The sequence below is a fragment of the Mobula hypostoma genome, chromosome 2, assembly GCF_963921235.1.
Source record: "Mobula hypostoma chromosome 2, sMobHyp1.1, whole genome shotgun sequence".
Classification (NCBI taxonomy): domain Eukaryota; kingdom Metazoa; phylum Chordata; class Chondrichthyes; order Myliobatiformes; family Myliobatidae; genus Mobula; species Mobula hypostoma.
This window is the reverse complement of record NC_086098.1, coordinates 246,273,164-246,296,105: the sequence shown is the minus strand read 5'-3', so window position 1 is coordinate 246,296,105 and position 22,942 is coordinate 246,273,164. Positions and strand designations below refer to the sequence as shown.

General features: G+C 51.3%; 1 protein-coding gene across 1 annotated transcript; it reads right to left on the bottom strand.

The window, feature by feature from the left end:
• Window positions 1–1,932: 1,932 nt before the first annotated feature.
• Window positions 1,933–21,617, bottom strand: LOC134343063 (ephrin-A1-like). The gene is made up of 5 exons (XM_063041918.1): window positions 21,446–21,617; window positions 5,558–5,850; window positions 5,250–5,315; window positions 2,991–3,041; window positions 1,933–2,407 (listed from the first exon to the last, which is right to left on the bottom strand). Exons 1-5 carry the CDS (start codon window positions 21,553–21,555, stop codon window positions 2,289–2,291), a joined length of 639 nt encoding a protein of 212 aa, XP_062897988.1. The 5' UTR covers window positions 21,556–21,617; the 3' UTR covers window positions 1,933–2,288.
• Between the last annotated feature and the right edge of the window lie 1,325 nt (window positions 21,618–22,942).

Genomic DNA, 22,942 nt, shown 5'->3' with positions numbered 1-22,942 from the left:
AATTGACAATAAACTGGACTGGTCAAAGAACACTGAGGCTGTCTACAAGAAGGGTCAGAGCCATCTCTATTTCCTGAGGAGACTGATGTCCTTTAACATCTGCTGGACGATGCTGAGGATGTTCTACGAGTCTGTGGTGGCCAGTGCGATCATGTTTGCTGTTGTGTGCGGGGGCAGTAGACACCAACAGAATCAACAAACTCATTCGTAAGGCCAGTGATGTTGTGGGGATGGAACTGGACTCTCTGACGGTGGTGTCTGAAAAGAGGATGCTGTCTAAGTTGCATGCCATCTTGGACAATGTCTCCCATCCACTACATAATGTACTGGGTGGGCACAGGAGTACATTCAGCCAGAGACTCATTCCACCGAGATGCAGCACAGAGCGTCATAGGAAGTCATTCCTGCCTGTGGCCATCAAACTTTACAACTCCTCCCTTGGAGGGTCAGACACTCTGAGCCAATAGGTTGGTCCTGGACTTATTTCATAATTTACGGACATAATTTACATATTACTATTTAACTATTTATGGTTTTATTACTATTTATTATTTATGGTGCAACTGTAACGAAAACCAATTTCCCCCGGGATCAATAAAGTATGACTATGACTATGAAATATTTTGTTTTTGAATTAAAGGGTATTTATTGCAGACAGGTATATAAAAATATGACTGTACAAAAGGAAAACACTCAAAATTCTGTACAATTTTTACACAGATTTTGGAGAATGAAAGAGATTCAAGCACACATCTCCCTGTAGCACTTTCCCACGGGCCCCTGGGTTGAGTTCAAATATTCTGGGAGTCTCCAGAATCAAAGTGCTTCCGGGTCAGTGGCCACTCAATGGGAGATGGTGTTTCTCTTTAGCAAGTGGGAGAGGGATAAATCACCCCCCCCACTGTAAAATCCCAACCTGTTTCCAGTCGAACCTGACCTAGACAGAGACACCCACCCTACTCTGCCTCGGAGCATGTCAAGGGGGCAAAGATGGAAAGGAGTGTGGGTTTCCCAGACATCCCACCCTGCAAAAACTCATTTCAGGGAGGTAGCACCATCAATTTGCGGGAGACTTCCGGGAGAGGTGGGATGTCTGCAATAGAGTAGCTCCTTAGCAGCCAGCCAGCCAGTTTAAATAACGTTAGCTATGCTAATGAACGAATGACACCTGTTAAACTCACCTCAACATGTCTTTTACAGTCTTAACCCACCATGGGCAATAGAAAAGTCACTGTTGCAAACAGTGCAGCGAGCAACACTGTCATTATTTTTGACCCCGATTAGTCAGGGGTTCACTATAGCATAGTCTGGGGTGACGTACGTTTTTTTTGGAACACTCTGCAATGGCTCGCTCTCGCTCGTGCGCTCTCTCTCTCGTGGTCGCTCGTGTGCTCTTGATTGCTTTCTTTCTCGCTCTCTCTCTCTCTCTCGTTCACTTGCCTTCGCTGTCGCTCCCTCTCTTACTTTTCTCTCGCTCGCTCTCGAAAAAAATGATTTGCATGATATTGTATATAATTTGCGGGGCATCAGGGAGCCACTATTAATAAGCGGGAGACTCCCGGAAGTTCCGGGAGAGGTGGGATGTCTGGTTTCCTGAGGAGCTCGTGGCCCAGAAATGTCGGCGCACACATTCCTGTTAATGTGGGCCAGATAGGTTCAGAGGTCAGGGGTTACGGCTAGGGAAACGAGTCCCGAAGAGCTAATCCCAAACGAAGGGGTGAGACAGCCTTGAAGGCGGGAGGGAGAGGGGAAGATGGTGGGGGGGGGGGGTAGTTTGGGATTTTGCTATAGGAGAAACACCCCTCCTTGAGTAGGCCAATGGACCCACCTTTACGGAGTTTCTTTTTAACATCTCTCCCACCCCACCCACCCTCCTCATCCCTGCCCGATCTCCTGGATCAGCGATAGGGCGCTCCCCCCCACCCCCCCGGCTCCACTTCATCGCCAGCGACAAGCCACTGCGAGCCTCCTGCCATAGGTTTGAAGCACAAAATCCACCTCCAATGTTCGATAGGCCTCCAACGCCACCCTGCTGGTAATCCGCCGTAGAAAGGCATCCACGCTGGTTCCCGGGCTGGTGGCCATTTGATTTCCCACAGCTGCCATTTTGATTTCACACGGTGGCCATTTTAAAAGCCGTCCATTGTCCTCGGCTGACTTGATGGGACACCACCAGCTGGTTACTCGGGGGTCCGCAGTCACGGTCGCCCCCCCCCACCCCGAGCGACGGGAAAGCAAGCCCAGCCTCCCCACCCATCGTGAGAGTCCGCAAGCCAAGGGTGGCAGCCCTACAGTAGCAGGGCCGGGGGCAGCAGCAGGAGCAGGAGAGCAAGGGGCAGAGAGCCCTGCAGGGCAGCCGACTCCCCCGTACTTCTCTGGGTGTCTGGCATCTCTTCCGGTGGCTGGTCTGAGGTGGGAGGAGAGAGAAAAGCCAGTCAGCTGGGCACCCGTATCGATAAATTACCTCATGATCCCCTCGACCCCTCCTTCCCTTCTTCATCCCTTTTCCTTTCCCACCCGTCACCTCCCCACCCACACACCTTATCCCTCACCTGGTCTCACCTGTCACCTGCCAGCTTGTACTCCTTCCCCTCCCCCCACCTTCTTATTCCGATTTCCACCCCCTCCCCTACCAGACCCGACGAAGAGCCTCGGCCTATAACGCTGACTGTTCATTTCCCTCCATAGATGCTGCCCGACCTGCTGAGTTCCTCCAGCGTTTTGTGTGTGTTGCTCTGGATTTCCAGCACCTGCAGAATCTCCTGTATTTAACTTCCTGACTCTTGAACTCTGAGCCTTGACTAATCAAGGCACGCACCTTTTTTTTTAAACCAGACTTGTGGCCTCCTTCAGGAGGATCACACACCAATGACCAGGACTTCTTGGGTGTTTAGGAGTGCAGGGTGGACTAGCACACGAGACCCCCGCCCTCCTCCACCCCAGCCGAAATTCTGTTGTGTTCACACACTTCCTCTACAACACCAACTCACCTGCTGACAGCTGGGTTTTGGATGTGTTAACTTCAACGTGGTTTTCTTGTGCTGAGAGAAAAACAGAGTCTATTTCAGTAAAATCTGGAAATAAAATTAAGGACCTCACCACACAGGAACTGCCCTTTTCTCATTGTTACCATCAGGGAGGAGGTACGGGAGCCTGAAGGCACACACTCAATGATTCAGGAGGTGCAGTCGACGTTTCAGGCCGAGACCCTTCGTCCTGATAGGGACTGCACCTCTTCCTACAGATGCTGCCTGGCCTGCTGTGTTCACCAGCAACTTTGATGTGTGTTGCTTGAATTTCTAGCATCTGCAGAATTCCTGTTGTTTTCAATGATTCAGGAACAGCTTCTTCCCCTCTGCCATCCGATTTCTCAATGGACATTGAACCCATGAACACTACCTCACTATATTTGCACTACTAATTAATATTTTATATACACTTAATTGGGACATTGGGTAATCGGTGCAGCTGCTTATTTGGGACGACTCGTAAAGAACAAAAACTAATTGAGAAAGTAACTGGGATTCCCTTCATTTATTCGGGACACGATGCCACATAATTGGGGGCAGGAGACAGTTTGTAACTAATGTCAGTCGTGTGCACTTGTGTGGCCGTTAGACGCGACACTTTGCTTGGAGTGAAGAGTCTGTAAATAGAGATAGTTGCATGCGTTTGTGTTCAAAAACCAGCGATTTCTGGGGTGGCTGTTTAATTGGGCCCAGACGATCCCGATGCATCCCAGTTAACTGGGATCCACTGTATATATTTCTTCTTGGAACTTAACTTATAGTATATTTTAGGTATCGTGCTGTACTGCTGCTGCAAATGTACAATATCACAGCACGTGTCAGTGATGATAAACCGGATTCTGATTCGGGATGATTCGTAACTGCACAGTTAGCCCGTGTCCAGAACTGGGCGGGAGAGGGGTGGAGGAAATCCTTCCCTGGGTCACTTCAGGAAGTACTGGGAGAAGAGCCCACCCCTCCCCACCCCCGTCCTGCTGATGCTCAGTGGAGAGGGAGGGGGAGGCAGAGGATCACAGAGGGAATTCCCATTGCTCGGGCCTCCAGGGAAGCTGAAGGCATATCTGTCAGTGGTGAGGCAGTGACAACTGAGGGAGGGGGAGGGAGAGTTTGTGGGAGGGGGGTGTTGGAAATGGTAATCTGGAGGGGATTACAGAGACAGAAAGGGATGTAGATTCAGTCGGGGTTACAGAGACAGGGAGGGGTGTAGGGGCCGGAGGGGGTTACAGAGACAGGGAGGGGTGTACGGGTTGGAGGGGGTTACAGAGACAGGGAGGGGTGTAGGGGCCAGAGGGGGTTACAGAGACAGGGAGCGGTGTACGGGTTGGAGGGGGTTACAGACAGGGGTTACAGAGACAGGGAGGGGTGTAGGGGCCAGAGGGGGTTACAGAGACAGGGAGGGGTGTACGGGTTGGAGGGGGTTACAGAGACAGGGAGGAGTGTAGGGGCCAGAGGGGGTTACAGAGACAGAGAGGGGTGTAGGGGCTGGAGGGGGTTACAGAGACAGGGAGGGGTGTAGAGGCTGAGGGGGTTACAGAGACAGGGAGGGGTGTAGGGGCTGGAGGGGGTTACAGAGACAGGGAGAGGTGTAGGGACCAGAGGGGGTTTACAGAGACAGGGAGGGGTGTAGGGGGTGGAGGGGGTTACAGAGACAGGGAGGGGTGTAGGGGCTGGAGGGTGTTACAGAGACAGGGAGGGGTGTAGGGTCTGGAGGGGGTTACAGAGACAGGGAGGGGTGTAGAGGCTGAGGGGGTTACAGAGACAGGGAGGGGTGTAGGGGCTGGAGGGGGTTACAGAGACAGGGAGAGGTGTAGGGACCAGGGGGGGTTTACAGAGACAGGGAGAGGTGTAGGGACCAGAGGGGGTTTACAGAGACAGGGAGGGGTGTAGGGGCTGGAGGGGGTTACAGAGACAGGGAGGGGTGTAGGGTCTGGAGGGGGTTACAGAGATAGGGAGGGGTGTAGGGGCTGGAGGGGTGTAGGGGCTGGAGGGGGTTACAGAGACAGGGAGAGGTGTAGGGACCAGGGGGGGTTTACAGAGACAGGGAGGGGTGTAGGGGGTGGAGGGGGTTACAGAGACAGGGAGAGGTGTAGGGACTGGAGGGGGTTACAGAGGGGTGTAGGTGCTGTGAGGGGTCACAGTGACAGGGAGGGGTGTGGGCACTCCGGTTTGAGGGATAGTGGGAGTGTTGACTGCGGTCTAATGATTGAGACACGGACTCACCTTTACTGCTGAGAACGAGGACTCGGAGTCTCAGGCAGAGCTGCCGGTGCCGGTGAACAGCTTTTGCTGGAAAACAACAGGACACGGGGGTTCAGACACAAACCTCTGGGACATGCAGGGGGAAGAGTGCCGTGCCGTGGGTGGGGCAGCGAGTTGGGAGGGCAGCAGTGAGTGTGCGCTGCAGGGAAGGAGGGCCGATGAGATCGGGTCGACGAGGAGGGAGCGCTGGTGCTTACGAAGGGGTGGCGAGGAGGGAGCGCCACACTGGGGGAGAGGCAACGAAGAGGGAGCATTCCGGAGACACTCACAGATGTAATAGTAGTGTCGGCCCTCCTGGAACTCCTTGCCCAGACTGAACGACGTGTAGCGTTGGAATTTCTCCGAGAACCTCTCCGGGCCGTGCGGGGCGAGGGGTCTCCGGCACTCCCAGCGCACCTGGTCGCTGGATCCCACCCGGCAGTGCTGAAAGTCTTCCTCCTCCACCAGGTACAGGGTGTACTCCTCCAGGATCGAGGGCACCCGAGGACCCTCGTAGTGCGGGCACAGGATGTCCAGGTAGTCGTTCAGCTTCACCTCCAGCCTGAAGTCCTCTGTCAGCAGCCTGGCAAGGGAGGACAGACAATCAAACGGGTCAACAAAAACGTGCAGAGAGTTAACAGCCATCTTTGCCCAGCTTACATCCGTTAAACAACATTCAAAGTAAATTCATCAAAGCAGATGTCACCCTATACAACCCTGAGATTCATTTTCTTGCAGGCATACACAGTAGATCCAAGAAACACAGTCAAATCAATGAAACATAGCAAGATGGCCTAACAACTAATGTGTAAAAGACAACAACAATAATAATAAATAAACAAACAAACAATAAATATCAAGAGCATGAGATGAAGAGTCCAATTTCGGTGATGGGGTGAGTGAAGTTATCTCCACTGGTTCAAGAGCCTGATGGTTGAGGGGTAGTAACTATCCCTGAACGTGGTGATGTTGGTCCTGGGGCTCCTGGACCTCCTTCACGAAGGCAGACAGCGAGTGGAGAACATGTCCTGGGTGGAGGGGATCCTGAACGATGGAGGCTGTTTTCCTGTAACAGCGGATTGAGTCAATGTGCTCAGTGGTGGGGACACCCACCCATCCAAGGGAAATATCCGTTAGGCTAAACTAGTGGGGTGTCCGTTTGGGTCAAGCTCGCAGGGCATCGGTCAGACTCCAAGCCATCCATCCAAGGAGAATACCTGTCAAAGTTTGGATGGCCAAGCTTGAAGAGTACAGGGTTAACGGGCAGATTCTTAGCGATACAGAGGAAGGGAGGGGTCTTAGGGTCCATATCCATCGATCCCTCAAAGTTGCCATACAACTTGATCGGGTGTACGATGTGCTGGCCTTCGTTAGTTGGGAGATTGAGTTCAAGGTAATGTGGCAGCTCGATAAACCCTGGTCTGACCCCACTGGGAATATTGTGGTCGCCTCACTGTAGGAAGGATGTGGAAGCTTTAGGGAGGCTGCAGAGGAGGCTCACGAGGACACTGCCTGGATGAGAGGGCATGGCTGATGAGGAAGCTAGGGCTTTTGTCCCTGGAGTGAAGGATGTCGAGGTGCAACTTGAAAGAGGTGTACAAGATGTTAGGAGGCGTAGATTGAGCAGACAGTCAGCACCTTTATCCTAGGGAAGAACAGTTAACATGAGAGGACAAAATTTGAAGATGATTGGAGAAAAGTATGGGGGAGATGTCAGAGATAGTTCTCTCTTTTCTTACACAGAGTGGTGGGTGAGTGGAACACTCTGCCAGGGGTGGTGGTAGAGGCAGATACATTAGGGACATCTAAGAGACTTAGACGGCCAGATGGAGAAGTGGAAAATGGATGGCTATGTGGGAGGGAAGCATGCCAAAGGGCCTGTACTGTGCGGAGGTGTTCTGTGTTAAACTGGCGGAATATACAGTGCACCGTCCTGACCTGTGTGCGTCTCCCACACCGCCTGGCAGCGAAGCGTCTCTCCCACGTTTGTCGTTTACAGTGAGAATTTGTAACGGGTTTAGAGCCGTAGAGCAAGACAGCACGCTGACCACAGTGCTCACCCACCCAGGTAGTGCCAACCTCCTGTGTTTGGTCCACATCCCTCCAAACACCTCCGCTCTATCCACCTATATTAAATGCTGTTAATGTACCTGCCTCAGCCACTTCCTCTGGCAGCCCGTTCCATAGAGCGACCACCCTCTGGGTGAAGAAGTTGCCCCTCGGGTTCCTATTAAATCTCTCCCCTCTCACCTTAAATCTGTGCCTGCCCTCTAGTTCCTGATTCCCCCACCCCTGGGGAAAAAGACTGTGTGCGTCCACCCTCTCTGTGCCCTCTATAAGGTCACCCCTCAGTCTCCTACGTACCAGCTCCCAACCTGTTCAACCTTTCCTGATAACTCAGGGTCTCAAGTCCCAGCAACATTCTCGTACGTTGTCTTTGAACTCTTTCCAGTTTAATTGGCATTTTTCCTTAGCAGGGTGAGCAGAACCAAATACTGTATCCCAGGTGTAGCCTCACCAACGTGTGGCGTCAGCCCCACCTTCCGCAGCACGTGTTGTAGACGGGGAGGGCTCGGGAAAAGGAGATTCTCCTTTACTGTTGGTTCTGGCCAAGGTGCACCCTTGCAGGTTTCTGCTGTTCTCAGTTGAGACAAAAAGACAGAGACAGGGGCTGGGAGGAGGGACGCAGAGAGAGGGAGGGGTAAGGGAGAACACAAAGAGAGACTGAGAGATTGGAAGGAATGGGAAATGCACAGAGAGGGAGGTGTCGAGCAGAGGGAGTGAGAGAGACAGAGAGAGGGGGAGGGAGGGGATGCACAGAGACAAAGAGGGCTGGGGGAGGGGAGAAGCTGCTGATGGTCACAGCTCTCATTAACCCTTTGATCTCTGGCTCAGAGGCAGGGAGTCCCTACACACGGCGCCGAAGCTGATCCAGACGTCTGCCTGTGCCCCAGGGAGCAGGAGATGGTGCCAGATCTGTCTGTTCCTCAATAAGGTATCCCAGTTAGTCCAGCCTCGGGGAGGCAGTGGATGCTCTCAATCCCAGACCCCACTTGGGTCAAACTTCCTCCAACACTAGCCTCATCCACAGGCGCCCACCACCCCTTCATGTCTGTAACCCCTTCTTGCTCCCTGCAAACCTCCGTAACCCCATCTGGTCCCTACATGTTCCCCGTCTCTGTAACCCCCTTCAGCTCCCACACCTCTCCCTGCCTACGCAACCCCTCCCCACCTCTCTGACCCCCCTCCTCCCCTCCCCGTCTCTGTAACTCCCTTTATCTTCAGCCTCCTCCGATTCCTCTTCCACTAATCCCTCCACTCCAGAATTCCCCTCCTTCCATCACTGACAGCTGTTCCTTCAGATGCCTGGATCTCAGTTTTGGAATTCCCTCCCAACTCCCTGAGTGTGTGTGTGTGTGTGGGAGTGTGTGTGTGTGTGTGTTTGCGAGAGTGTGTGTGAGTGTGTGTGTGTGAGTGTGAGTGTGTGTTTCCGAGAGAGTGTGAGTGTGTGTGTGTTTGCGAGAGTGTGTGTGTGTGAGTGTGTGTGTGTGAGTGTGTATGTGTGTGTGTGAGTGTGAGTGTGTGAGTGTGAGTGTGAGTGTGTGTGTGAGAGTGTGTATGTGTGTGTGTGTTTGCGAGTGTGTGTGTGTGTATGTGTGTGTGTGTTTGCGAGAGTGTGTGTGTGTGTGTGTGTTTGCGAGAGTGTGTGTGTGTGTGTGTGTGTGTTGCTCTGCATTTCCAACATTTTGTTTGCTGCAGGAACTCTCACTCTCCCAACATTATTTATTTACCTATTTATCATTATTTGTTTTTTTTCGCAGCTACAGAATCCACGTGGACTAAGATGTTAACTGTCCTGTGCTATCACCAGTGGGATCATCAGTTGATCTGCCACCTGTCTTCAGGAGTTTCGGCCCGCTTATGATCAAGACTCCCTTGAGGTGGTGGGCCAGCAGTGCTAAAGCACCACCTCCCACTGGTGAGCTTAAAAACTTGACATCTGCCTCTATCAGAGTTGTTGGTCACTTCCATCCAACAGATAGTCTGCTCTTCAGGTGTCTATGCAACTACTGAAGGGTTTGCAAGATACGTATACACTGTCTGACTATCTGCCCCTCTGGACATACTTGGTCCACACCCATGCTGATCCTGTCTCTGCTGCCTCAGCTACAGTCCTGCTGGTTGACTTGATCTCTCTTCTAGTGAAGCCAAGGTCACACAGCCACTTCTGGAGAGTGAACCCAATAAACCCACGGCAGCCTACTTCGAATCGATTAGCATGAGACCTTCCACCCTCTGTCTCTGCACTCTGATCTCAACTCTGCATACTTGGTTAAAGTTTATCTCATTTCGCACATCGTTATCTGTGTGTAGTTTTTCCATTGATTCTATTGTATTTCTTTGTTCCACTGTGAACGCCTGCAAGAAAATGAATGTCAGGGCGACAGACGTATTTCGATAGTAGATGTACTGTGAACTTTGAGCTCTCCCTGATGGGCTCCTACGTGAGTAAATGTCACCGGCAGGAGTTTCCCGTGCCCCCTGACATCAGAGAGGAGGAGGGTGGGCCTCTGTTTACCCTTTTGTCTCACGCTACTCTGTCGCTGAATGGAGCTGGTGAAACCAGTACCACAAGATATACACTCACCATCCCACCCCATCCCTATGGCTCTCCGCTCGTCTCAGCCTTTCACCCACTCAGCCATAACGCGTCCCACGGACTTCTGAGAGGGATCTCAGCTCCCCAGCTCCAAAGACTAGAATCCATCCCTGTGTGTATGTCTGCCGATCCGCCCGTGTGCCCAGTCTCCGTGTGGAGTCTGCGCGCTCCCCCTTTAACAGCCAGTTCTCCCCCCCCCCCACCACACGATGCAGGGCCAGTGTAAATCAGCCTGCACCATCATTTAGCCTCAGGGACCCCACCACCCAGGCCCTGCTCCTTTCTCACTGCTGGGCCCACTGCACACCCGGTTCACTAAACCAACTGGTACAGGAGCCTTAGGTCCCACACCACCAGGTTCAGGAACAGCTATTACCATAGTCATAGTCATACTTTATTGATCCCGGGGGAAATTGGTTTTCGCTACAGTTGCACCATAAATAATTAAATAGTAATAAAACCATAAATAGTTAAATAGTAATATGTAAATTATGCCAGGAAATAAGTCCAGGACCAGCCTATTGGCTCAGGGTGTCTGACCCTCCAAGGGAGGAGTTGTAAAGTTTGATGGCCACAGGCAGGAATGACTTCCTATGACGCTCTGTGTTGCATCTCGGAGGAATGAGTCTCTGGCTGAATGTACTCCTGTGCCCACCCAGTACATTATGTAGTGGATGGGAGACATTGACCAAGATGGCATGCAACTTGGACAGCATCCTCTTTTCAGACACCACCGTCAGAGAGTCCAGTTCCATCCCCACAACTTCACTAGCCTTACAAATGAGTTTGTTGATTCTGTTGGTGTCTGCTACCCTCAGCCTGCTGCCCCAGCACACAACAGCAAACATGATAGCACTGGACTCGTAGAACATCCTCAGCATTGTCCGGCAGATGTTAAAGGACCTGAGTCTCCTCAGGAAATAGAGACGGCTCTGACGCTTCTTGTAGACAGCCTCAGTGTTCTTTGACCAGTCCAGTTTATTGTTTATTTGTATCCCCAGGTATTTGTAATCCTCCACCATGTCCACACTGACCCCCCGGATGGAAACAGGGGTCACCGGTACCTTAGCTCTGCTCAGGTCTACCACCAGCTCCTTAGTCTTTTTCACATTAAGCTGCAGATAATTCTGCTCACACCATGTGACAAAATTTCCTACCGTAGTCCTGTACTCAACCTCATCTCCCTTGCTGATGCATCCAACTATGGCAGAGTCATCAGAAAACTTCTGAAGATGACAAGACTCTGTGCAGTAGTCGAAGTCCGAGGTGTAAATGGTTAAGAGAAAGGGAGACAAGACAGTCCCCCTCGAACTATCGGGCTCCTGAACCCTCACTCACTCCAACACTGCACTGACTACACACCATACAGACTCAACTCTTGTTCCCAATATTATTGATTTAATATTTAATTTATTTTTGCGTTTGCAGCTCATCTTCTTTTGCACACTGGTTATTTGTCAGTCTTTGTGAGGTACTTCACTGATGTTATTGTGTCCCACTGTGAATGCCCGTCAGAAAATGACCTCGGGACTGTATTTGGTGACTTGTAAGCACTTTGATAATAAATTGACTGTGAACTTCGTGTGTGTGTATGTGTGTATGAGTGTGTGTGTGTATCTGGGAGAGTTGGTGAGAGTGTGGGGGGAGTGAAATGGAGATTGGTGTAAACAGTTGGAATAGACTTTCTCTGGGACTAAACATCCCCTCAGCAAATGAAGACGGTTTTATATTCTGCCATCGCTCCTTGCTTCCAGATTTATTACTTTTAGACTCCTTTCGTATCCTTGCATATAAAAATTCAATTCAAAACAATTTCCTTATTGACTCCTCAAAGCTTTATTAAGTTTCTTTGTATATTCTTGTAGAAATATTTATTTTTGCACCTCCCTTGCCCACTTTCTCCCCTCAAAGAGGAGGCATCCTCTGACTTGGGCAGGGTCAGGCCCTTCAGCCCATTGAATCCATACTGTTCAACAAGAAGCCACCTGCGCCGGTCTCCCGTCCGTGGCAGAGTTGTGGACGCAGCCCAGACCACCTTGGACACCAGTCCCCCATCCGCTGACTCCGTGTACACTTCCCGCTGCCTCAGAAAGAACCGATATAATCGAGGACCCCTCCCAGTCCGAACATTCTCCCCTCTCCTATCAAGCAGAAGATACAAAAGCCCAAGAACACATACCATTAGGCTCAGATCTGTTTAATATGTTTTTTTGTAAAATTCTTTTGTATTTTTTACTATCCTATGAACGTCTGCAAGAAAATGAATTTCAGAGTAGTATATATGTACCTTGAGCATAAATTTACCTTGAACTTTGAAGGACAGCATGTATTCCACTGTTATAAGACCATTAAATGGACTTTACATACACGAAAAGATGAACTCTTGATCTCGCAGTCTACCTCGTCGTGGCCCTTGCAATTTATTTGTCTGCCTGCACTGCACTCTCTCTGTAACTGTGACACTCTATTCCTCACTCTGTTTTCCTCGATGTACTGATGTATGGGAAGATCCGTCTGGATGGCGTGCACAACTAAAGCTTTTCACTGTACCTCGGTACATGTGACAATGGTAAACAATTTCTAACTGGAACTGCTGGTTGGTGAGAGGACTGTGGTGCTGACGGACTTGAGTTATTTTCTCTGGAGCGGTGAAGGCTGGAGGGAGACCCGAGAGAAGTTTATGAAATTCTGAAAGGTGGGGATAGCGTAGACAGACAGCATCTTTCTCCCACCCCCTCCCCCAGGATCAAAATGTCTAATGACCAGTGGGGATATTGTACATTGAAGGTGAGGGGGGTCCTTCAAAGGAGATGTGTGGGGTAAATTAACTTTACACAGAGCGTGGTGGGTGCCTGGAATGCGTTGCTGGGGGTGGTGTGGAGTCAGATAAAACAGAGGTGTTCAGAGGAATGTGCAGAGAATGGAGGAATGTGGACCATGTACCGGCAAGCTCCCCAGTTCCTCAGGAAGCGTAAGGAATTTGGCATGTCTCATTGACCCGCGCCATTTTTACAGATTCACCATAGAAACCACCCTATCCGGATACACCGCAGCTCGGAACGGCAACTGCTCTGCCCGTGACCGCAGAGGGTCGTGGACACAGCTCAGCACACCACGGAAACCAGCCTCCCTCCACCCCCCCATGGACTCTGTCTACCCTCCTCACTGCCTCAGGAAAGCAGCCAGCAAATCAGAGACACCAACTCTCAACAGACATTGTCTGTTCTCACCCTTCCTGTCAGGCAGAAGATACAAAAGCCTAAAAAAAGTCCCACAGGCTCAAGGACAGCTTCGAAACCACTGGTATCAGACAGTTCCCTGGTATAATAAAATGGACCATTGATCTCACAATCTCCCGTGCACCCTATGGCCTGCCTGCACTGCACTCTCTCTGTAACTGTGACACTCTATTCTGCATTCCCCTGTTCTACCTCAGTGCTTTGACGGGATGAGATAATTTGTTTGGATGGCAGGTAAAAGGAAGTTTTTCACTGACCTCAGAACATGGGAGTCCAATTTACCCATTTAATTAGTTGGCACAACATCACAGGCTGAAGGGCCTGTTCCCGTACTCTAACGTTCTCTGCGGGGGGGTTTCGACGATCAGCTGCAAGGGCAGACGCACTAACACCAGCATACTGGAGGAGACCACCATGAACAGCATCTCCATCATGATAAGGCAATACCAACGCTGACGGATAGGTCCTTACAGGACGTAGCAAGAATTGAACCCGGGGTCTGCCTGTACTGTAAAGTGTTGTGTACCGTGCAGTCCCAATACACTGGGAGTGTCAGGAGTGGTAATCGAACACCCCATCCTACCACCCCCCCCTACACACACACACTATCTAACCCAGCGATGACAGATTCCACTTGAGCCTCAGCAGATAAGAGTGAGTGGGATACAGGCCAGGAGGCTTCCCTGTCCCTCTCCAGGCGCTGGTGAATCACCTATAAGGCGATGCTTCATTTCCTGCCTGTCTTGTTTCTCATCCAGGGAGTCCTTTTCCCAGGATCGGTTCTCTTCCTGCTCCTGAGTCCTGGGGCACCTTCCCGCTCCTGAGGTGGGGGTGGGGGGGGGCGATCGTTAGCTTTGGGGTAGTACTGAGGGAGCCCCGTGACCTGGGAGGGTGTGCCACACCAAGGGAGGGAGGAGAGTGCCGCCGGATTACCCCTCATCCGTCAGCCTCCCCGCTGGCCCCTCACCCTCTGCGGGGTCCTGCTGTGCTCCCCTCCACTACCCCCCCACCCACACTCCCCCCTCCACTTCTCCTCCTTGGCTGCCAGGACACCAGACCATCCCAGCGACCAGGGGAAGGAGCCCAAATAATTTCTGCTCAACTTCAATGTTAAAGTCCAAAGTACACAAGTCACCCGAGATTCATTTTCTTGCGGGCATAGACAGTAAATGCAAGAAACAGGGTGGAGGGGACAATCCGTGTGCAAAAGACAACTATCAGCGCAAATACAAAAGAAATAATAATAAATCAATCAATCAACAAGCAATAAATATTGAGAACACGAGATGACGAGGCCTTGAAAGCGAGTCCCTAGGTTGTGGTAACATTTCAATGATGGGCGTGAAGTTAATAGAAAATAGGTGCAGGAGTAGGCCATTCGGCCCTTCGAGCCTGCACCACAATTCAGTATGATCATGGCTGATCATCCAACTCAGAACCCTGCACCAGCCTTCCCTCCATACCCCCTGATCCCTTTAGCCACAAGGGCCATATCTAACTCCCTCTTAAATATAGCCAATGAACTGGAAGTTATCCCCACTGGTTCAGGAGCCTGATGGTTGAGGGGTAATAACTGTTCCCGAAGCTGGCGGTGTGGGTCCTGAGGCTCCTGTACCTCTGTGCTGATGGCAGCAGTGAGAAGAGAGCGTGTCCTGGGCGGTGGGGGTTTCTGGAGATGAATACTGCTTTCCTGCGGCAATGTTTTATGTCGATGTGCTCTGTAGTGGGGAGGGCTGTATGTTACCCCCTTCCCTTGTTCTTCCAGTGTTGGGGTGGGAGAAAGAAGGAAAAAAAAGAGTCTGAAATGTGAAGACCCTCTATCCTGCAGTATCACCCATTATTCAGGTTACAGCCCCTCCCCAAGGCATCCAGCCTCATGCTGGGAGCATCCACCCCCCCCCATGACTAAGCTGCTTCTCCTCCTCCCTAAACAGGGGGGAGCTCCAGCCCTCAGAGGGCTGGTGCCAAATGGGGTTCAATTCACCCCCCCACCCCCCCCAGGGGCAAACCCAGGGATCCGCTGTCTGCTCCAACGTCCTCATCAATTTGATTGCCAGCTTATCTCCAAAGGGGCGAAGCTCAGCTCAATGGGGGGGGGGGAGAAGAATGGGTAGAGGGGTGCTGACACAGCAGGGAGAAATGGGCATGGGAAGAGGCCATTCGGACCATCGAGTTGCTGCCGGCACAACAATTTCCCCAGTCCAATTTCCTCACAATGATTTCCTCTCCGCTCATCACCACTTCCCCACCTGGCCTCTTCCCTCGTGCCCCCTCTATCCTGATCTTCACTCTCTCCTATGTCCCCTCCATTCCCCTTTCCCCCTTCTGTAGCCCTCACCCCCTCTCTCCCCATCCAACCCCCCCTCTCTATGCACCCCTAATCCCTCCCCTTTCCTCCCACCACTCAATCCCTCCCTCTCTCTCTGATCTGCCTCCCTTTCCCTCTCCCCTCTCACTACCCCCCATCTCTCTGTCCTTGCCTCCCTCCTCTGCCTTCCAACCCCTCTCCCTCCTCCCTCTTCCCCCAGTCCAGTGTCCCAGGGAGGGAGGAGGAAGGGGAGCCACGGGACATTTCCTGCTTCGGGCCACTACACCGGGATGGAGGCTTCCTGACAACACACTTTGCGACCCTCCTCTCACGGAAAAAACAACCCCCACTCCGGAAAGTCAGCGAGCACTTCCACCAATTATCCAGGGATAGATGATATCTTAAAAGGGCAACACTTGGCTTACAGTGGGTCCCACTGAGGTCGGGAGGAGGAACACCTGAATCAGACTGGTGCCCTTTCTTACTCCTTTTCGCCTGGGCTCCCGGAGGCAGGCAACGTAACTGTGCACAGAAAGATCCCAGTAGAGGGAGCACACAAGGGCCAACCCCGCCACCCAAGGCAGTAACCTTGAGTGACCCGTCTCCCAAAACCGATCCCAGGCGAATTCTCCCAAAAATTAAAAAGGTAGGATCTGGGGTAAGGCAGGGAGCTAAATTTGATATAGGAGGGGCACTAAAGATGAGTTTTATTTGTCGCATGTATATTGAAACGTACAGTGAACTGTGTCGTTTGTCTCACCCACCAGCACGGTCCAAGGACATGCCCACAAGTTTCAACACACTCCCGGCGCAACATAGCACGTCCACAGCTTACGAGCCCCAACCTGTACGTCTTGAGAACGCGGGAGGAAACTGCAGCACCCACACAGTCACAGGGAGAATGTCCTTACGGACGTCAGTGGGAATTTGACCCCAGTCACTGGCACGGTCAGCGTTACGCTGACCACTACGGTTCCACGCCGCCCCTTTTGTTTAAGTGGCCTGCAACCTGGACAACTTGCACTCCTACATCTCCCCCGTTGCCACCCCTCCTGGGACGCTCTCCCCACCGCCCCTCCCAAAGTGTGTTGCTCTCTCCTTGCTTTCTGACGTCCACACGTGCTCGGTCCTTTTGCAGTGCATCTCTCTCTCCCCTCCAACCACCCTCAACACCAGCCACTTGGGAGATGCTCCAAGTTCCAAGTGCTAACCCTGGCCTCCGCCGTGACTCTCCTTAAATAGACACAGTCTCATCAGCCAGCTCTGTTAACAACTAGCCGCCGATGATACCATGGAGAAATTATTCAGGCAATGTGTTAATTTTAGACTAAAAAGTTAGCGGAATGTCGATGCTTAAAAAAGGGTAGTGCTTTATTTTTGACCGTAGGAGCAGAATTAGGCCATTCGGCTCATTAAATCTGCTCCACTATCCGATCGTGGCTGATTTATTTTCCTTCTCAAACCCATTCCCTGCCTTCCCCGTGGCGGCGTAGCGTAACGCTGTAACAGCGTCAGCGACCCAGTTTGGATTCCCCGGCTGCAAGTTCGCCCGGTGGCCGCAAGGGTTTCCTCCGGGTGCTCTGGTTTCCTCCCACATTCCAAAGGCGTGCCATTTAGCCGGTTGTGGGCAGGCTATGTTGCCACAGGGCACTTTCAGCACGTCATCACGGTGCCCCCTGCTACAAACAACACACTTTACTGTCTGTTTCAATGCAAATGTGACAAATATAATCTAATCTTCTCCCTGTAACCTTTGATGCCCTTACTAATCAATCTCTGTAAATATACTCAATGCCTCCACAGCCGTCTGCAGCAATGAATTCCACAGATTCACCACCCTCCAGGGAACAAAATTCCTTCTCCTATCTGTTCTAAAGGACACCCTTGTATTCTGAGGCTGTGCCCTCTGGTCCGAGACGCCTCCGCCGTAGAAAACAACTCTTAATGTCCTCTCTATCCAGGACGTTTGACATTCGATAGCTTTCAATGAGATCCCCCCCCCTCCATTCTTCTAAACTCCAGCGAGTAAACGTCCGGAGTCAAACGCTCCTTGTACATTAACCCTTTCGTTCCTAAGCTCATTCTTGTAAATCTCATGGGTCGTTCTCTGCTGGATGGCCGGTGGAACTTGATGCTGGAGGTACGCAGCAGGTTGGGCAGCATTTGTGGAAGGGAAGAAATTGTCAACGTTTCGGGCTGAAATCCCACATCACTGACTTAATGGTGGTTTTGCTCTCCTTTCCACTTTCACATTAAATAATCTTAACTCTTAAAGATTAAAGCTTTATTTGTCACAGTGTACAGTGAAGTGTGTCTGTTGTGTCAAATCGAATCAGCAGGGAATTTGCTGGGACCACCATAGATGTTGCCATGCTTACAGCACCAACACAGCGTGCCCATAGCTTACTAACCACGACTCGCACGTCTTTGGGATGTGGGAGGGAATCAGAGCTTCTGGAGGAAATCCACGCATTCACGGGAAGAACATACAAGTTCCTTACAGGCAGTGGTGGGAATTGAACCCGGAATGGAGATCGTTGCCGCTGGAAAGTGATGCGTTAACTGCTACGGAGGACTTGACATCTACAATTCCCACACCGATCCACTGAGTTCCTCCCACAGGTCGTCTCTTGCTCCAGATCCCAGTGTCTGCAAATCTAGAGACTGCAGGCACTGGAATCCAGAGCAAGAGACAATCTCTGGCCTTGGGATACCAGCTCCCTCTTCAATGCATACAGGGAGTCTGGCAAGATCCAAACAACAAAGGTCTCATTTCATTGCCACAGATGGTTGTGGAGGCCAAGTCATTGGGTATATTTAAAGTGGAGGTTAATAAGTTCCTAATTAGGGCATCAAAAGGAGAAAAAACAGCAGAATGGGGTTTTTAGGGATAGTAAATCAGCCATGATGGAATGGCGGAGCAGACTCGATGGGCTGAATGGCTCCTATGGTCTAACTGTAGATAATGGGCCAGAGTAAAAGGATAATTTATTTATTCAGACATATAGCGTGGAACCAAAGAGCCACACTGCCCAGCAGTCCACTGATTTAACCCTTGCCTATTCACGGGACAATTTACAATGACCAATTGACCTACTAACCCGTAGGTCTGGGCTGTGGGAGGAGATCCACGTGGTGGACGAACAAACTTCCTACGGATCGCAAGCACGAGGAAATCTGCAGATGCTGGAAATTCAAGCAACACACACACACACACACAGAAATACTGGTGAACGCAGCAGGCCAGGCAGCGTCCAGTTAGTCCTGACGAAGGGTTTCGGCCCGAAACGTCGACTGTACCTCTTCCTAGAGATGCTGCCTGGCCTGCTGCGTTCTTACAGATAGGGTCAGAACTGAACTCCGAACGCAGCGGCACGCTAACCGCGACGCTGAGGGGCGAACTTTGGGAACAACTTCCTCCCCTCTGCCGCCAGGTCTCTGAACGGACCGTGGACCCCCGGTTTCCCTCTTTTGCACTTAGTTCTTGTAACTCATGGTGACTTTTAAATGTCTTGCCCTGCACTGATGCCAGAAAGCAACAAATTTCACAATATCTGCCACACCTTTACCACTTCCTTCGGTAGGACTCAGAACAGCGCAGGCCCTTTGGCTGGCCACGTTGAGCTGGGAGATCAACGTTCAAAGTGAATTTAGCAAAGCACATCCCTGTCGCCATTTTCTGGGCTCGGATTCGTTTTCTTGTGGGCATTCATAGTAAACGGGAAGAAACGCAACAAAACCAATGAAAACCCATGCACGACAAACAACCAAAGCGCAAAAGACAACAAACTGCAAACACACACAAAAAAACCAACAAAATAATAAGTATCGAGAACTTGAGATGAAGAGTCCTTGAAAGTGAGTCCAAGGTTGTGGGCCCTCCCCTCCCATAATGCCCACTCATTAACCTCTGTGTAAAGAAGTTACCTCTCAGGTCTCCTCTAAGTCTCTCGGGCTTATCATCACTGACACATGCTGTGAAATTTGTTTCATTGTGGAGGGTTGGGGGGCAAACACAGGCATCAGGGACCAGCACTAGCGCTGTGGGCAGCATAGGCCAGTCGGGCCGAAGGGCCTGTTTCCACACTGTACTTCACAATTCTGCAAGATTATACGGTTTAACAATTGCGCTTTGGCCCATCGAGTTTCTGCTGATTGCTTGTTTACTTTTAGTTTCACTCAGGCTTTCCCTGTCATCTGCCCCCAGACTCTACCCTTTATCCGTGCACTAGGTGGGGGGGGGGAGAGGAAACAGACACAGGGGAAGTCGGGCTCGAAACTGCGCTACTGGGGATGAGAGGTAGCGGCTCTACCCTGAGGCTCACATCGGTAAAACAGGATTTTATTGAATAAACTTGCATCCACTCGGACGAAGGGTTGGCGCCGAAAGAGGTTCCTTTTCTCGGTGATATGCGGGGGTCCAGGACGAGGGCGGTGGGGATACGCCTAACAGAGCTTCCCACCGCTTACTAAAGTAGGAAACCAGGCGAGAGTTCGTGGGCAAGAACCCAGGGAATGGGAGAACTCGCAGGAAGACGCAGCACAAGTTTTTCGGGCCGAGTGGCCTAGCTGCTGCACAGACTGCCTCTCGGTTTTGATTTGGCGATGACTGGACGTGCAGCCAGGAAGGGACAACGGGGCGGGGTGGGGGGGATGTGGAGTGGGGGTGCAGGTCAATACCGAGGGGCCGAACCGCCACGGAGAGTCGAGGGTTAGCTCCAAACCACAACCAACTCAACCACAAAACCCACAGGCCTTTTTCGTCCGCAAGACTAGTGCCGGAGAGAGAAAAAAAAACTATAAAACTTTTCAAACTTTTCGGCGTGAAACCAAAAGGTGCCCCCCCACCCCATTCGCCAAACCTAAAACCTAATTAGAACATAGACCACTACTGCACAGGAACCAATCCTTCGGCACACAGTGTGTACCGAAACAATTGGATTAGAATCAAATGGCCAACTAATCTAATCTCTTCTGCCGACGCGATATCCATATTCTTGTATTTCCCTCACATTCACGTGCCTATCGAAACTTCTCTTAAAAGTCTCTAATGTTTCTGCCTGCACCACCCAGGCAGCGCACCCACCATTCTGTGTGCAAAAAAAAACTCACATCTCCTTTGAAATTATCAGCTCTAAACCAAAACGCACAACAATAAAAAAGAGTGAGCCCCACCAACATCTCATTTAAAAGGGCAATGCAAACTCATAATTCTCCACGGCTCGCACGCAAACGCAATCTAGATTTCGCAATCCCCAACTTTCACATCAATCATAACAGGATGTTACAGTCGGCGAATCGTACACTGCTGATTGTAAATATTATTGGAAAAGGACCCCTTTGTTTTCTGGCGCCCGAGCCGATGCCTTGAGGGTTAATACTCCAGTGCGTGATAAACAAAGACTGGAGCTCATCGAGTTACTGTTCAACCACGCTTACTACCAGGAACTCGGGAGGAAAAAAACACAACGCCTGTCTAACCTTGCGTCAAGTGAATCAAAACGCACTTTACACATTAAACCTCACCTTGAATGCATAACCCCAACAAATCCCAATTTTCCCTAATTACACACATTCCCATCCTTAAATCTCAATCCGAATTAGATCCCAAATCCACTCATATTTTTTTCTTTCGTGAAATATCCATTTTTTAAAAAAAACACATTAAATCTCAAATCCAATTTACAATTCACCGAGATATCACCTTCTCCTACTCAAAATATTAACAAACCCTATTAAATTCTAACTTTAATGACACCTAACATTAAGTTTGCAAATTTAATTTTGTAACTCTCGAACGAAAAGGTAAGCGTATTTTAGGAGGTAGAATTTAAAAAAATATATATTATTTCATTAGTAAGTAATGCAGAATTTCGTTATAATGAGGCCACAGTTTACCATAGGAACAGGTTCGACTAACTCGGCAAAACAAACCAGGACCAAATTCAACCAAAACTTTTCTGTAACTTACAATGGGTTGCTCCGATTCCAGTACACGGTGAATCTCTCAGACACAGACTCATAAACAGCCAACAGGACAAAAAAGAAGATTTTCCAAGTCATTTTTAAGAAATCATCCATTTCCCAAAAGTTCAATCAGAAACACACACTCTCGTCTCCAACGCGCCACTGATTTCTGCCGTAGAGGTAGGATGGGTCACTCTCTCTCACCGTCTGTCCACGCCTATTCAGCTGAGTCAGACTAACACGGAATGTTTGCTAATTCTCTCCTGACACTGTTAATTTATGCGCAGTGAGAGAGGGCGAGTCACCCACAATACAAACTGAAGTGGATTTGTAGCTGTATCCCCCTCCCTCCCCTACACCCCTCCACCTCCCTATAACCCCCTCCTTCCCCTACACCCCTCCACCTCCCTATAACCCCCTCCCTCCCCTACACCCCTCCACCTCCCTATAACCCCCTCCATCCCCTACACCCCTCCACCTCCCGGTAACCCCCTCCTTCCCCTACACTACTCCACCACCCTATAACCCCCTCCAGCCCCTACACCCCTCCCTGTCTCTGTAACCCCCTCCATCTCCTACACCCCTCCCTGTCTCTGTAACCCCCTCCGGCCCCTACACCCCTCCCTGTCTCTGTAACCCCCTCCAGACCTACACCCCTCCCTGTCTCTGTAACCCCCTCCAGCCCCTACACCCCTCCCTGTCTCTGTAACCCCCTCCATCTCCTACACCCCTCCCTGTCTCTGTAACCCCTTCCGGCCCCGACACCCCTCCCTGTCTCTGTAAACCCCTCCATCCCCTACACCCCTCCCTGTCTCTGTAACCCCCTCCAGCCCCTACACCCCTCCCTGTCTCTGTAACCCCCTCCAGCCCCTACACCCCTCCCTGTCTCTGTAACCCCCTCCAGTCCCTACACCCCTCCCTGTCTCTGTAACCCCCTCAAGCCCCGACACCCCTCCCTGTCTCTGTAACCCCCTCCAGTCCCTACACCCCTCCCCATCTCTGTAAACCCCTCCATCCCCTACACCCCTCCCTGTCTCTGTAACCCCCTCCAGTCCCTACACCCCTCCCTGTCTCTGTAACCCCCTCCAGCCACTACACCCCTCCCTGTCTCTGTAACCCCTCCATCCCCTACACCCCTCCCTGTCTCTGTAACCCCCTCCAGCCACTACACCCCTCCCTGTCTCTGTAACTCCCTCCGGCCTGTACACCCCTCCCCGTCTCTGTAACCCCCTCCAGCCCCTACACCCCTCCCTGTCTCTGTAACCCCCTCCGGCCCCTACACCCCTCCCTGTCTCTGTAACCCCCTCCGGCCCCTACACCCCTCCCTGTATCTGTAACCCCCTCCGGCCCCTAAACCCCTCCCTGTCTCTGTAACCCCCTCCAGTTCCTACACCCATCCCTGTCTCTGTAACCCCCTCCAGCCCCTACACCCCTCCCTGTCTCTGTAACCCCCTCCATCTCCTACACCCCTCCCTGTCTCTGTAAACCCCTTCCGGCCCCT

What these genes read in the sequence shown, in the direction of transcription:
- LOC134343063 (XM_063041918.1), bottom strand. Translation starts at nt 21,555, where the DNA reads ATGGATGATTTCTTAAAAATGACTTGGAAAATCTTCTTTTTTGTCCTG. An exon ending in CCTCGTTCTCAGCAGTAAAG is followed by an intron (nt 3,042 to 5,249) that starts GTGAGTCCGTGT and finishes TTTTTCTCTCAG; the next exon opens with CACAAGAAAACCACGTTGAA. An exon ending in CAAAACCCAGCTGTCAGCAG is followed by an intron (nt 2,408 to 2,990) that starts GTGAGTTGGTGT and finishes CTCCCACCTCAG; the next exon opens with ACCAGCCACCGGAAGAGATG.